The sequence below is a fragment of the Hypanus sabinus genome, chromosome 4 (genome assembly GCF_030144855.1).
Source record: "Hypanus sabinus isolate sHypSab1 chromosome 4, sHypSab1.hap1, whole genome shotgun sequence".
Classification (NCBI taxonomy): Eukaryota; Metazoa; Chordata; class Chondrichthyes; order Myliobatiformes; family Dasyatidae; genus Hypanus; species Hypanus sabinus.
The window spans coordinates 111,971,106-111,985,698 of record NC_082709.1 but is presented as its reverse complement, the minus strand read 5'-3'; the positions used below and the strand labels follow the sequence as shown (position 1 = coordinate 111,985,698).

General features: G+C 37.8%; 1 protein-coding gene across 1 annotated transcript in view; it reads left to right on the top strand.

Moving 5' to 3' along the window:
• The first annotated feature begins 360 nt into the window (after nt 1-360).
• Nucleotides 361-14,593, top strand: part of LOC132393105 (SPRY domain-containing protein 7) — a 59,083-nt gene continuing 44,850 nt past the window's right edge. Inside the window, exon 1 of the mRNA XM_059967917.1 lies at nt 361-517. Within this exon, the coding sequence (XP_059823900.1) occupies nt 412-517 (106 nt within the window). The 5' untranslated portion in view covers nt 361-411. The remainder of the gene's footprint in view (nt 518-14,593) is intronic.

The window sequence follows — 14,593 nt, the reverse complement described above, 5'->3', positions numbered from 1 at the left end:
CATTTGAAACCGTGACGGGCCTGATGTTGGAAAATAAGATTAGTAGAGATTGGTATTCGGTGGCTAATATGGACCCATTTGGCAGAAACGCCTTGTCTCCGTGCTATATTGTTTTATGACCATGTCAGGACCTATTCGATGAAGATTGAGTTCCCTTGCAAATGTCCGTTGAATAATAGGTTGTTAAAAGTAGATAAAACGATTAGAATATATTTTTAAGGATTGCAACCCTCCGGCATTGACTAAGTCAAAGGCTGCAACGCGCTCCAGCGCATGGGCAGCCGGTCAGAGAGGGCGCGGCACGTGACATTCCGCGGCGCCGGCAATAGCCATGCGCGTTCCCGCTGCCGCGTGCGTGACTGTACGCGCGCGGGCAGAAGCGGCGTGACGTCGGCAGGTAAAGTTGGGAATATGGCGTTGTCGGTGTTGTGCTGCTTGAGGTGGTGTGGAAATGGAGGTTCCGGACACATTCAGCTCAAGGAAATGCCTGCCGTGCAGTTAGACACGCAGCATATGGGTGAGTCAGCGAGTTAGTATTAACAGGAAAATCAATCAGCCATCTCATTCCATTTAATTTACTGTAGTTTTAAAATGTTGTCGGGTGGATTATGAAGATGCTTGTTACTGGAACACAGTAACCCAACAACTTTGCTTTGTATTAGAATCTGTAGTCCCCTTAAAATTAACCCAAATCCGCGTCCCTAGGTCGTGTTGATTTGTCTCTGACGTAGGTATGACATATGATGGCGGCCCCAGATTGATTTTACTGTTCACAACAGACGTACTAGTAATTAATCATTGGTACATTTAACTGGTAAGAGTTAATAATATAGTCATAAGATATAGGAGCAGAATTAAGGCCATTTGGCCCATTGAGTCTGCTCTGCCATTTCATCATGGCTGATCCATTTTTCCCCCTCATCCCCAATCTCCTGCCTTCTCCCCATATCCCTTCATGCTCTGACCAATCAAGAATCTATCAACCTTTGCCTTGAATATACATAAAGACTTGGCCTAGAGTAATGAATTCCACAGATTCACCATTTCCTGGCTAAAGAAATTCTTCCTCATTCCTTCATGTTCCTGTCATTGACTATTTCTGAACTGAACATCAATCCGCAACTGTAATGGCAATGCCAATTTAGACCACCAACTTCTACACAATCATTTGGAATCATAGGCCCTGTAATGTTAATCCCCAAGCCTAAATAATCCGTTGCCATGAGCAGGTGCGGCAAAACCAGCTGCAGTGTCAGTGACCATTGGGTGATTTTGTTGTCGTCGTGTGCTGGGTGTACAGGAGTGAGCTAGATCTGTTGGCTGAGTGGTGTTGAGGCAACAACCTTGCATTCAATATCAGAACAACCAAAGAATTGGTTGTGGAGTTCAGGAAGGTGAAGCTGGGAGAATACACACCAGCCCTCATTTAGGGTCAGTAGTGGAAAGGGTGAGCAGTTTCAAATTCCTGGGTGTCAACGTCTCAGAGGATCTATCCTGGACCCAACACAAAAATGCAATCATGAAGAAGGCAGGGCAGCAGCTTTAATTCATTAAGAGTTTCAAATGTCTACAGATGCATGGTGGAGAGCATTCAGACTGGCTCCATCACTGCCTGGTGTAGAGGCACCAATGCCCAGCATCGAAAGAGGCTGCAAATGATTGTACGTTAAGCCAGCTCCATCCTCTTCTCATTACTACCATCAGAGAGGAGGTACAGGGGCCTGAAGATCCACACCTAACGTTTTAGTAACAGTTTCTTCCCTTCCACCATCAGATTTCTGAATGTTCCATGAACACTACCTCATTTTCCTATTTTGCATTAATATAATTATATTTATAATTTATAGTATTTTTATGTATTCTGCTGTTCCAAAACATCAAAAGGACATGCCCCATCACATAATCCACTGATGCTACCTATGTCACATTCCCACTGACACTATCACATTACCCATTTACCTCACTTAATCAAATGATTATTGCCACAATCCTAGGAGATGATAAAGCATGCATTAAAATCCCTATTAAATGTCTAAAGTCACAGTCCTTAACACCATCTGTCAGCATCTTTCCCAGTGATAGCCACACACACACAAGATGCTGGAGGAACTCTGCAGGCCAAGCAGCATCCATGGAAGAGTAAACAGTTGTTGTTTCGGGCCGAGACCCTTCATTGAAACTGGAAAAAAAGAGGAAAGTCAGCGTAAGAAGCTTGGTGGGGGGGAAGAGGAGGAAGATAGTAGGTGATAGGTGAAACAGGGAGAGGGATGTAGTGAAGTAAAGAGCTGGGAAGTTGGTGAAAGAGATAAAGGGCTGGAGAAGGGGAAATCTGATAGCAGAGGAAAGAAGGCCTTGGAAAAAAAGTGAAGTGGGAAGAGCACCAGAGGGAGGTGATGGGCGGGCAAGGAGATGAGGTGAGACAGGGACACTGGAATGGTGAATGATGGGTGTGGGGAGAAGAACAATTACTGGAAGTTCGAGAAATCAATGTTCATATCATCAGTTTGGAGGCAACCCAGATGGAATAGAAGGTGTTGCTCCTTCAACCTGAGTGTGGCCTCGTGGCAGTAGAGGCCATGGACTGACAGGTCGGAATGGGAGATAGAATTGAAATGGATGGCCACCCGGAGATCCCACTTATTCTGGTGTTCCAAGCAAAGGTGCTTGGCAAAGTCGTTTCCCAATCTACATTGGGGCTCTTGATATACAGGAGGCCACACCAGGAGCACAAGATACAGTAGATTGCTGAGTGAAGACTCACAGGTGAAGTGTTGCCTCACCTGGAAGGACTGTTTGGGGCCCTGAATGGTAGAGAGGGAGATCAGTGGGGAGGGATGACTGGACAAGGGAGTCACATGGGGAGTGATTTGTGCTTGGCTGTGGAATCCCACTGGAGATGGCAGAAGTTACAGAGAATTATGTGCTGGATGTGGAGGCTAGTGGGGTGGTAGGTGAGGACAAGAGACACCCTATCCCTAGTGTGGATGCGGGTGGGTGAGGTGAAGGCAGATATATGCAAAATGAAAGAGATGTGGGTGAGCGCCGTGTTAATGGTTAAGGCAGGGATGCTCTTTTCTTTGAAGGAGGATGACATCTTAGCAGTTCTGGAATGAGAATCCTTATTGTGAAAGTAGGTGTGATGGAGATGGGGGACTGAGAGAAAGGGGATGGCATTTTTACCATTGACAGGATAGGAAGAGGTAAAGTCCGGGTAGCTGTGTGAATCAGAGGTTTTAGAAAAGATATCAGTAGATAACTGTCTCTATCTCTGAAATGGACCAGGTAGTTGAAGGCAGGATGTAAGTTGGAGGCAAAGTTGACGAAGTTGATGAGCTCAGCATGGGTGCAGGAAGCAACACCAATGCAGTCGTCAATGTAGCACAGGAAGAGTTGGGGAGCAGTGCCTGTGTAGGCTTGGAACATGGACTGTTTCACATAGCTGACAAAATAGTAGACAAAGCTGGGACCCATGTGAGTTCCCTTGGCTACACCTTTGGTTTGAAGGAAGAGGAAGGAGTTGAAGCAGAAATTATTGAGGGCAAGGACCAAGACAGGGAAGAGTGGTGGTAGAGGGGAACTGGTTGGGCCTGTTGTCCAGAAAGAAGCTGAGAGCTTTAGGGCCCTCATATGGAATAGAGACATATAGGGAACAGACATCCACAGTGAAAATGAATAATCGGGGCCAGGAAACTTAAAGTCATTGAAAGGATCAACAGCATGTGAAGTGTCATGGATGTAGGTGGAAAAGGACTGAACCAGGGGGGAATAAAAGAGATTAGAGATAAGCAAAATATAAGTTGATTGGGACAGGAACAAGCAGAAACATTGGGTCTACCTGAACTGGCAGGTTTATGGATCTTGGGAAGGAGGTAGAAACTGAGATTTCTCATGTTTGTGATTCCCAATGATAGTTTGTCATGTTACAAACTCCATACAATCTTCTGACACTATACAACATGACTTCAATATCATATGCAGTCACTGGAAAGTGCAACATGAGTTTTAACCCCCGGTGACGAAAGTCAAATATCATGATCTCAAGTGCCACTGTCTGACACCAGAGTGCTACCAGACACCACAGAATAAGAATCAGGTTTATTATCACTGATACAAGTCATGAAATTTGTTGTTTTGGAACAGCAGAATACTTAAAAATACTGTAAGCTACAAATATAAATATATTAGTGCAAAATAGGAAAAATGAGGTAGTATTCATGGAACATTCAGAAATGTGATGGTGGAAGGGAAGAAACTGTTACTAAAACATTAGGTGTGGATCTTCAGAATCAACTGTGGACAGCCTATTGAGTAGGTTGGAAAACTGTTCTGCCTAATGGTTTTTCAGTCCTTCCTGGTCTTTGATCAGGCTTGACCCATCAGATGACAGCAAGGGGAAGCATCTTGATTTAGAAGGACCATAAACTGACTTTATGGTGCTGAGGAACTTTCTAGTGGCATGCATGTCTGCCAGCATGCGTCCTGCATTTCTTGCAGTTCTGCCTGTACATTGGACTGCAGGTGTTTAAACTCGTTTTTCTTTGAGACAGATGACGGGTCATTCTGCCAGTCTACATAGGCCTTGTTCTTGGCCTGAAGGGCTGCTGAAATGGTCTCATGGTTTTCATCAAACCAGTCTTGATACACTCAGGTTTTTAGAAACAGGAAACGGAGGAAACCACTGCTCTCCACATTGCTGCAGCTTTCAAGTTCTACAATGTTCTACAATGCTTCTGAGATGCTGTTCTGTGGACATGTGAATCAGAAGTTGAACTTTTTTGTCATAAATGCACACTACAATGTTTGGAGGAAAAAGGGCACTGCACACCAACCTCATCCCAACTGTGAACCACGGTGGAAGAAGCATCATGGTTTGGGGCTGCTTTGCTGCCTCGGGGCCTGGACAGCTTGCAATTGTTAAGTGAACAATGAATTCAAAATTGTATTAAGACATTTTGTAGGAAAATGTCAGGGTAGCAGTCCGTTACCTGAAGCTCAATAAAAATTGTATGACACAACAAGACAATGATCCAAAAGACGAAGTAAATCAACAACAGAATGGTTGAAAAAGAAGAAAATTTGTGTTTTTAGAATGGTCAAGTCAAAATCTTATAGAAAAATTGTGGAAGGACCTGAAGCAGGCCGTTCATGCAAGGAAGCCCATCCATGTTGAAGCAGTTTGTATGGAGAAATGGCCTAAAATTCCTTCAAGCTGATGTGCAGGACTGATCAATAGTAGAACAGTGCACCACCACTCCAGAGTCTGCTAAATCTTCCTGAAGGTCTTTTGCAGTCAAACAGGGGTTTTGATTTGCCTTTCTAGCAATCCTACGAACAGTTCTCTCAGAAAGTTTTCTTGGTCTTCCAGACCTCAACTTGATCTCCACCATTCCTGTTAACTGCCATTTCTTAATTACAATACGAACTGAGGAAACGGCTATCTGAGAACACTTTGCTATTTTCTTATAGCCTTCTCCTGCTTTGTGGGCATCAATTAATTTTCAGAGTGCTAGACAGCTGCTTAAAGGAGCCCATAGCTGCTGATTGTTGGGATAAGGTTTGAGGAGTCAGGGTATAAAGCTTTGAAATTTGCATCACCTGGCCTTTCCTAACGATGACTGTGAACAAGCCATAGCCCTAACAAGCTAATTAAGGTCTGAGACCTTGGTAAAAGTTATCAGAGAGCTCAAATCTCTTCGGGTGCTCAAACTTTTGCATAATGCTCCTTTCCTTTTTTTCACACTCTAAAATTATACAAAACAAAAATAATACACTAATCTTGCTTAAAATTGTTGAAAAGAGTGTTTCATCTTTAACTTTATGACTTTTGGAGATCAGTTCATCTTCTACTCACTTAACTATTCACATTAACAGAAATTTTGACCAGGGGTGCCCAAACTTGCATGCCACTGTTGGTATGAAGTGGTTCATTTTGGTAGATCAAATTTGGAGACAGAATATAATATTATATTCTGTGTGGAGGATCAGCAAGATGTTGGGGAGTGTGTCCATAGGACACTCAAAGCTGCTGCACAGGTTGACAGTGTTGTTAAGAAGGCATATGAGAGGCATTGATCATGTGGATAGCCAAAGGCTTTTTCGCAAGGCAGAAATGGCTAACATAAGGGGGCTTAGTTTTTTTTTATTAGTTTTTTTATACATTTTCTACATCGCTACAGATAAAAAACCTCAGATCGAAATGAAGAGCATTAATACAGTGCAAAAATCAACATACAATAATAATATAATACAAAAGAAGATAATAGAGAAAGCACCCAAATTGAAGATATGTAAAATTAGTATCCTCCCCAAGCCCCGCAACAAAAAAAATACTCCAGACCAACCACAACACAATATAGAGAATATAAATCAGGACATTCAAACCCCCAAAACTGTAAATACACTTAGCAACAGAAGATATTGATGCCTACTACCAAAAAAAAAGTTGCTGAAAGCAAGGGACTGAAAAAGAAAACCTTAGTTAAGAGGAAGGTTATGAAAGTACTCAATAAAAGGTCCCCAGACCTTATGGAACTTTGTATCCAAATTAAGAACTGAATAATGAATTTTTTCAAGGTCTAAGCAGGACATAATATCATTAAGCCATTGAGCATGCATGGGCGGGGCAACATCTCTCCATCTAAGGAGGATTAGTCTAGCCAGGAGAGAAGCAAAAGATAATATTCGACACTTGGTCGAACTCAGACGTAAATCTGTCTCACCCAAAAAACCGAACAAAGCAATTAAAGGGTTAGGTTCTAGGTGGTGATTCAGAATATAAGATAACGTTGTGAAGACATCTTTCCAAAATTTCTCCAAGCTAGGAAAAAACCAGTACATATGAATAAGAGAGGCCTCGCCCCTTTTGCATTTATCACAAAGAGGACTAATATTAGAAAGTTTAGATTTAGACATATGGGCTGTATGAACAATCTTAAACTGTAAAAGGCAATGGCGAGCACAAAGAGAGGTTGAATTAACCGATTTGAGAATCGAGTCTCTAGTCTCATCAGATAAGGAGATATTTAAATCATGCTCCCAAGCCATTCTAATTTTATCCACAGGGGCACGCCGTAAGGATGCTAATTTATCACGAATAAATGATATTAAACCTTTACCTAGTGGATTAATAGAAAGAAATAAATCCATAACATTTTTCTCAGGCATTTCAGGGAAGTTAGGAAATAAAGGATTAATAAAGTGTCTAATTTGGAGATATCTAAAAAAATGAGCATTGGGCAGATTGAACTTAGCAGAGAGCTGTTGAAAAGATGCGAAGCAATTGTCAATAAAAAGATCTTCAAAATGTCTAATGCCCTTCCTATACCAATCATGGAATGCTGAATCATACGAAGTAGGTAAAAAAAGGTGATTATGTAAGATAGGGCTAAAAAAGGAAAAACCATGGAAACCATAAAATTTCCTAAACTGAGCCCATATACGCAAAGTGTGTCTAACAAGAGGATTAACAATTAATCTGGACAAGCTACTAGGGAGTACAGAGCCAAGAAGTGCAGAGATAGATAAATCTTTAGTGGAACTCAACTCCATTGCCACCCAATTAGGGCACTCGGGTTGGCCATGGAAAAAAGACCAAAAGGTAGCACAACGTACATTGGCTGCCCAATAATATAAACGAAAGTTAGGTAAAGCCATGCCACCCTCTTTTTTAGATTTTTGGAGATAGACTGTATTAATTCTAGAGTGCTTATTCTTCCACAGATATGACAAAATAATAGAGTCTAAGGAATCAAAAAAAGATTTAGGAATAAAAATTGGGATTGATTGAAATAAGTATAAAAGTTTAGGGAGAACGTACATTTTAACAATATTAATACGACCTACCAAAGACATAGATAGAGGTGTCCATTGTAACAGACTCTGTTTTATAGTATATGAAAGATTGGCAAAATTTTCATGAAAGAGATCTTTAAACTTCCTTGTGACTGTAATCCCAAGATAAGTAAATTGATTATGAACTACTTTAAAAGGGAGATCACGAAATGTTAATTCTCGTGCTTCTTTATTAATTGGGAAAAGTTCGCTCTTATGTAAATTAAGTTTATAGCCAGAGAACTGGCTAAACTGATCAAGAAGTGAAAACATTGGAGGTAAGGATGTAGACGGATTTGAAAGAAAAATTAGTAAGTCATCAGCATAAAGAGAAGCTTTATGCTCAACACCCCCTCTCCAAATCCCGGTCAATTCAGGACAATTTTGAAATGCTATCGCCAAAGGTTCTATAGCCAAATCAAAGAGAAAGGGACTTAAAGGGCATCCCTGACGGGTGCCATGTTTGAGGTTAAATAACTGGGATTTCTGAAAATTAGTCAAAACAGTGGCAGTAGGACACAAATACAGCAATTTGATCCAAGAGATAAAACTCTGACCGAAGTCAAATTTTTCTAAAACTGCAAAAAGGTAGTTCTACTCTATATGATCAAATGCTTTCTCCACATCGAGGGAAATAACACATTCAGAAATCCCAGCTGGAGATGAATATAAAATGTTAAATAAACGCCGAATGTTAAAAAAAGGAAGACGGTTTTTAATAAAACCAGTTTGATCATCAGAAATAATAGAGGGAATAACAGTTTCTAATCTATAAGCCAAAGCTTTGGCCAAGATTTTAACATAAACATTAAGCAAAGAAATCGGCCTATACGAGGAACACTCTGTTGGGTCTTTACCCTTTTTTAGTAAAAGAATAATAGATGCCTCATTAAAAGAGGGTGGCAATTTACCGTAATTAAACGAGTCAGACAATACTGAGAATAACTGAGGAGAAAGAACTGAAGAGAATGATTTATAAAATTCTATGGGGAACCCATCAGGTCCAGGAGATTTCCCTGAAGACAATGCAGAAATTGCAAAAGATATTTCTTCTGATGATATAGGCGCGTTAAGTTTGGCTTTAAAATCAGATGAAAGCGTGATTATTTAAAAAATGATCAACAGAGATACTGTCATTCAAAGATTCAGAGGAATAAAGTCGAGAATAGAAATTTTTAAATGCGTCATTGATTTCTAAGTGATCCGATGTAAAGTCTCCATTCTCCTTCCGGATCTTTGTAATATGTTGTTTGGCTTTGGAATGCCTCAGCTGATTGGCTAGAAATTTACCAGATTTGTCACCATGAATATAGAAGCGACTCTTACTTTCAAGAAGTTCGCATTGAACAGGTTGAGTAGACAGATTAAATTTAGTTTGAAGTTTTACATGCTTCTTGTATAATTCAGGATTCTTAGTTTGAGCATACAGTTGATCCAATTCTTTAATCTGATTAATGAGGTCTAATCGATCTGCACAGGACTTTCTATTAAGATTTGCTGTATAGGAGATTATTTGACCCCTCAAATATGCTTTCATGGCATCCCAGACAATCTGCGATGACATTTCAGATGATGTATTGGTGTTAAAATAAAAGGTTATCTGATCTTTAATAAATTTTAGAAAATCATCATCCGATAGTAACGTCGAGTCAAAACGCCAGTGTTTATTCCTCTGAGGGAGACCAGGAAAATTTAAAGAGAAAGTAATTGGGGCATGGTCAGAAATCAGTATACTCTGATAGTCACAAGAATAGACAAATGGAATAAGTTGATTATCGAGTAAAAGGTAGTCAATTCTAGTAAAGGTATGGTGAACATGTGAAAAAAAGAATAGTCTGTCTCAGTAGGATGAAGGAAACGCCATATATCAGAGATACCATAATTAGAGAGAAAAGAGTGAATAGCTAAGGCAGATTTAGTAGGTAGTCTAGTAACAGAGGACGATCGATCCAAATTAGGATCTAACCAACAATTGAAATCACCACCCAGTATAAGAGAGTATGAGTTTAAATCTGGTAGTGAGGAGAAAAAACGTTCAAAAAAATTAACATCATCAAAATTGGGAGCATACAGGTTTGCTAGTACAACTTTAGTATTATATAATTTACCCGAAACAATAATAAAACGGCCATTTGTATCAGATATCTTATTATGGAGTTCAAAAGGTATATTTGAATTAATAAGGATGGAGACCCCCCCCCCCCCCCCCCCCAGCTTTGGCAGCAAAGGATGAATGAAAATGCTGACCCGCCCACTTTGACAGAAGCCGAGAATTATCAAAACTACGAATATGGGTTTCTTGAAGGAAAGCAATGTCAGCTTTGAGTTGTTTAATATGCGAGAAGACCTTCCTTCTTTTAACAGGATGATTCAATCCCTTTACATTCCAGCTCACAAATTTAAGTGAGGTTTTCATGATGGTGACGTAGACATCTGCCTTCGGGCGCTCTTCATTTTTTAAACTATAATCACCCTTTAATTAAATCTTTTCATACTTAATTACATGGGTTGATACTCACGATTTACTTCTTTTTTAAAATAATACTTGATTTAATCTTTTCAAACTTAAAATGTCTGTATCTAAGAAATCATCTAAAGACCCTCCATCTCTTGAGGCAATCTCCAGTCTTCTGGATACTAAATTTGCAAGTCTGGAAAATAAGCTTACTGCGAAAACGTCTGAGCTTGAAGAAGTCGTTAGATTGTTTGATACCAAGCTTCAATCGCAGGCAGCAGATATTGAACGGCATGAAGAAAAGTTTGCGGCTCTTGACAAGTTAATTTGTGAAAAAATACGTACTATTGAAACTTTGGAGGAGAAGTTACTGTCGACCGTTAAAATAGTGGAGCAGAGTAAGTTTAAAATCACCGATCTTGAAAACCGATCTCGCAGTCAAAACTTGCGAATTATCGGATTTCCTGAAAATGTTGAGTCTGGTGACTTAACTGAATATTTCTCTAACTTATTGTGGGAAATTTTCGGTGAGGATGCTTTGCGGGCTAAACCTACTATTGATCGTGCCCACAGAGTTTCGAGATTTTCGATCTGGAGAGATAAGCCACGAGCTGTGATTGTTCGCCTCCATTATCCTCGGGAGAAAGAGCTTTTAATCCGATTAGCTCGTCAGAAAGGTATGATTTCTTATAGAAATAACAACTTTCGAATTGTTGATTATTCATTTGATGTGATGAAGGCGAGAATCGCTTTTAAACCAGTGATGGCAGAGATTCATTCGATTGGACTTAAACAAGCTTTAAGATACCCAGCGAATCTCAGAATTACGTTGAGTGACAACAGTCAGCGCTTCTTTAATACTCCGGAAGAAGCGAAGAAATTCGTCGAAGAATATCGGTCTTCAAGTTGAATTATGTGTTATGTTGAAGAATTTTTGGAGAGAAGATACCATTTCGTTTTGGGCTTTAACTTATGAAGCTGCGGTATAGCTTTTTACTTTGGTCTGTAGACCTGGTCTTTCTTTATTATCAAGGTTTATAGAAGCTCTTCTAATTTTACTATAATGTTTTTTTAAATTTTTTTCTTCTGAATTGGATATACATGTTAATACTCTGTAATAATGATTTATTTTTTAAGATGCCGTTTCTTCTTCCCATAAGACTTTGCTTTCTGTAAGCATTTATTTGCTTGTACTTGAAAATGGGACGAATGTTTTGGATTTTTGGACCTTTTTTATACATTGTAGTGATTATTGAATCCTTTCTTAATACTTTTTTGATGATCTTTTTTTAATAGATTGGTGAATTTACACTTATATTCTGTAATATGGTTTTTTCAAAATGTCGTTTCTTCTTCCCATAAGTCTCTGTTTTTGAAACGTCATTTTCATGTATCTGAAAATGGAATCTTTTTTTAAAGGCATATTACACTATTTTAAACTTTAATGTTTATCCTTTTTTACTATTGTTCTTTTGCTTTATTATATTATTTTTTCATTTTGATTGATATATTCTTTTTTTTTACAACCCTGTATTTATATCTGGGTGTTATATAGTCTCTTTTCTTTCTTTTCATGAAGTTGCCATCTTGAAATGGGGGTAATATTAGTATTAGTTTGCACGCCAGCCGCTTGGCTTTTTTTCATGGGGTTGGGGGAGGGGGTAGGGATCTTTTTTCACCCTTTTGCTTTTAGTTTATGGGCCAACTTTAGATTATTAATATTGTTGAAGTGTCATGTTCTCCGGTTGCTCCTGAATCATTTTTCCTTCTTCCTGAATTATGGGTTATGTATTTTTTTAACCTTTTATGATATATACAGTTAGTATTGGCATGATGGATAAGTCTATTAATTTTATCTCTTGGAATACTAATGGTTTAAATCATCGGATTAAACGTAAAAAAATATTTGAAGTATTCCATAGACTAAATGCTAATTTTTTGTACAGGAGACCCATATTAGGAGGGAGGATAATCAACGCTTTTTTAGGTTCTGAAAGGGTCAACAATTTCACTCGAATTGCACCGCCAAAATTAGGGGTGTGTCTATTTTTATAGACCCCTCAATTTCGTTTACACATCATGAAATTATTTCTGATCCACAGGGCAGATTTTTGTTGATAACTGGCTCACTTTTTAATCGAAAAGTGGCTCTAGTTAATATTTATGCTCCAAACTTTGACTGCCCTGATTTTTTTAAACGTTTATTTACTTCCCTCCCTAATCTAAATGAATATATGCTGATAATGGGTGGAGATTTCAACTGTTGTCTAAATCCTTGGATGGATAGATCTAAACCTATTCGAATTCTTCCGAATACATCAGCCTTACTTATTAATTCCTTTATGGTTGATTCGGGAATTACTGAAATATGGCGGTTTTTGAACCCTAAAGATAAAGAATTTTCATTTTTTTTTCACGTTTATCATAGTTATTCTAGAATTGATTATTTCCTTATTGATCATCGTTTATTAACAGATGTTACTGATTGTAAATATGACTCTATTGCCATTTCGGATCATGCACCTTTGAAGTTACCTATCAAGATTTCGGACTCTTCCAATAATACTAGATCTTGGAGACTTAACGCTACTTTGCTTCAAGATCCAGAATTTATCACCTTCATTAAACAGCAAATTGACTTGTTTTTTTCAACAAACTATACCAAAGAGATTGACAAAGGAATACTTTGGGACTCTTTTAAGGCTTTTATCCGTGGACAAATTATCTCATATTCCGTCGGTAAAAGAAAACAAAGATATTTAGATATTGCTTTATTAGTGGATAAAATTAAAGAAATTGATAAGATTTATTCCGTGACTCCTACCAAAGAACTCTATAAGAAGAGAGTTGAGCTTCAAATGGAACATAGTTTATTATTATCTTCTTCAATTGAGAATCAAATAAGACTGGAGCTCAATTTCATATTCATAGTGATCGAACTGGTAAATTGTTAGCTAACCAATTAAAAGCTATTTCGACTAAATGACAAATTATTAAAATTCATAAACAAGACGGTAATCTGACTACTGATCATAAAGAAATTAATAATACTTTCCAAGATTTTTATAAATCTTTATATCAATCAGAATTTGATGGCGATCTATCCATGATGGATAATTTTTTTAACAATTTGAATATTCCTAAACTGACAGATGAAGATCGGAGATTGTTCGATGCTTTTATTTCTATGGCTGAAATAGGAGAGGCTATCTCATCAATGAATTCAGGGAAAGCTCCTGGTCCTGATGGTTATATTATAGAATTTTTTAAAACTTTTTCTTCTTTGCTTTCCCCTTGGTTATGTGAAATCTTTAATGATGCATTTATTAAGAAGAGACTATCCCAGTCTTTTTATGAAGCTACTATCTCTCTAATTCTTAAAAAAGATAAGGATCCTACTCTATGTGCATCTTATCACCCTATATCGCTATTAAATGTAGACTGTAAGATTCTTACAAAAATTTTAGCTATTAGATTAGAAAAGTTACTATCACAAATTATTTCAGAAGACCAAACTGTTTTTATTAGGAACCGGTATTCCTTTTTTAATGTTAGAAAATTGATTAATATAATTTACACTTCTTCACCCACAACCTCAGAATGTGTTATTTCATTAGATGCTGAAAAAGCTTTTGATAGAGTTGAATGGACATATTTATTTAATGCCTTGAGAAATTTTAATTTTAGTCCTAATTTTATATCATGGATTAAATTAATATATTATAAACCTGTTGCCTCTGTTCTTACAAATAATTACAGATCCCCTTTTTTTCCAATTATCTTGTGGTACAAGACAAGGTTGTCCCTTAAGTCCTTTATTATTTAATATAGCATTAGAACCTTTAGCCATTGCTATTCGTGAATCCCCTAATATTTTTGGTATTACTCGTAATGAGAAGTTATACAAGTTATCACTTTTGCTGATGACTTGTTGTTATATATTTCTGATCCTGACAGGTCTATTCCCGCTATTTTATCCTTGTTGGTTCAATTTGGTAGTTTTTCTGGTTATAAACTAAACTTGGATAAGAGTGAATTAATCCTTTTAAATGCGCAAACTTTATTGAATGACAGGATACCATTTAAAGTTGTTACTGATAACTATTTATTTAGGTATAAAAATTACCAAGAAATATAAAGATTTATTCAGATTGAATTTTTTTTACCTATGCTTCATCAGATTCAACAACTTACTACAAGATGGTCTCCTTTATCCTTATCATTAGTTGGCCGGATTAATGCTATTAAAATGATGATTTTACCGAAATTTTTATATTTATTTCAAGCCTTACCAATTTTTATTCCTAA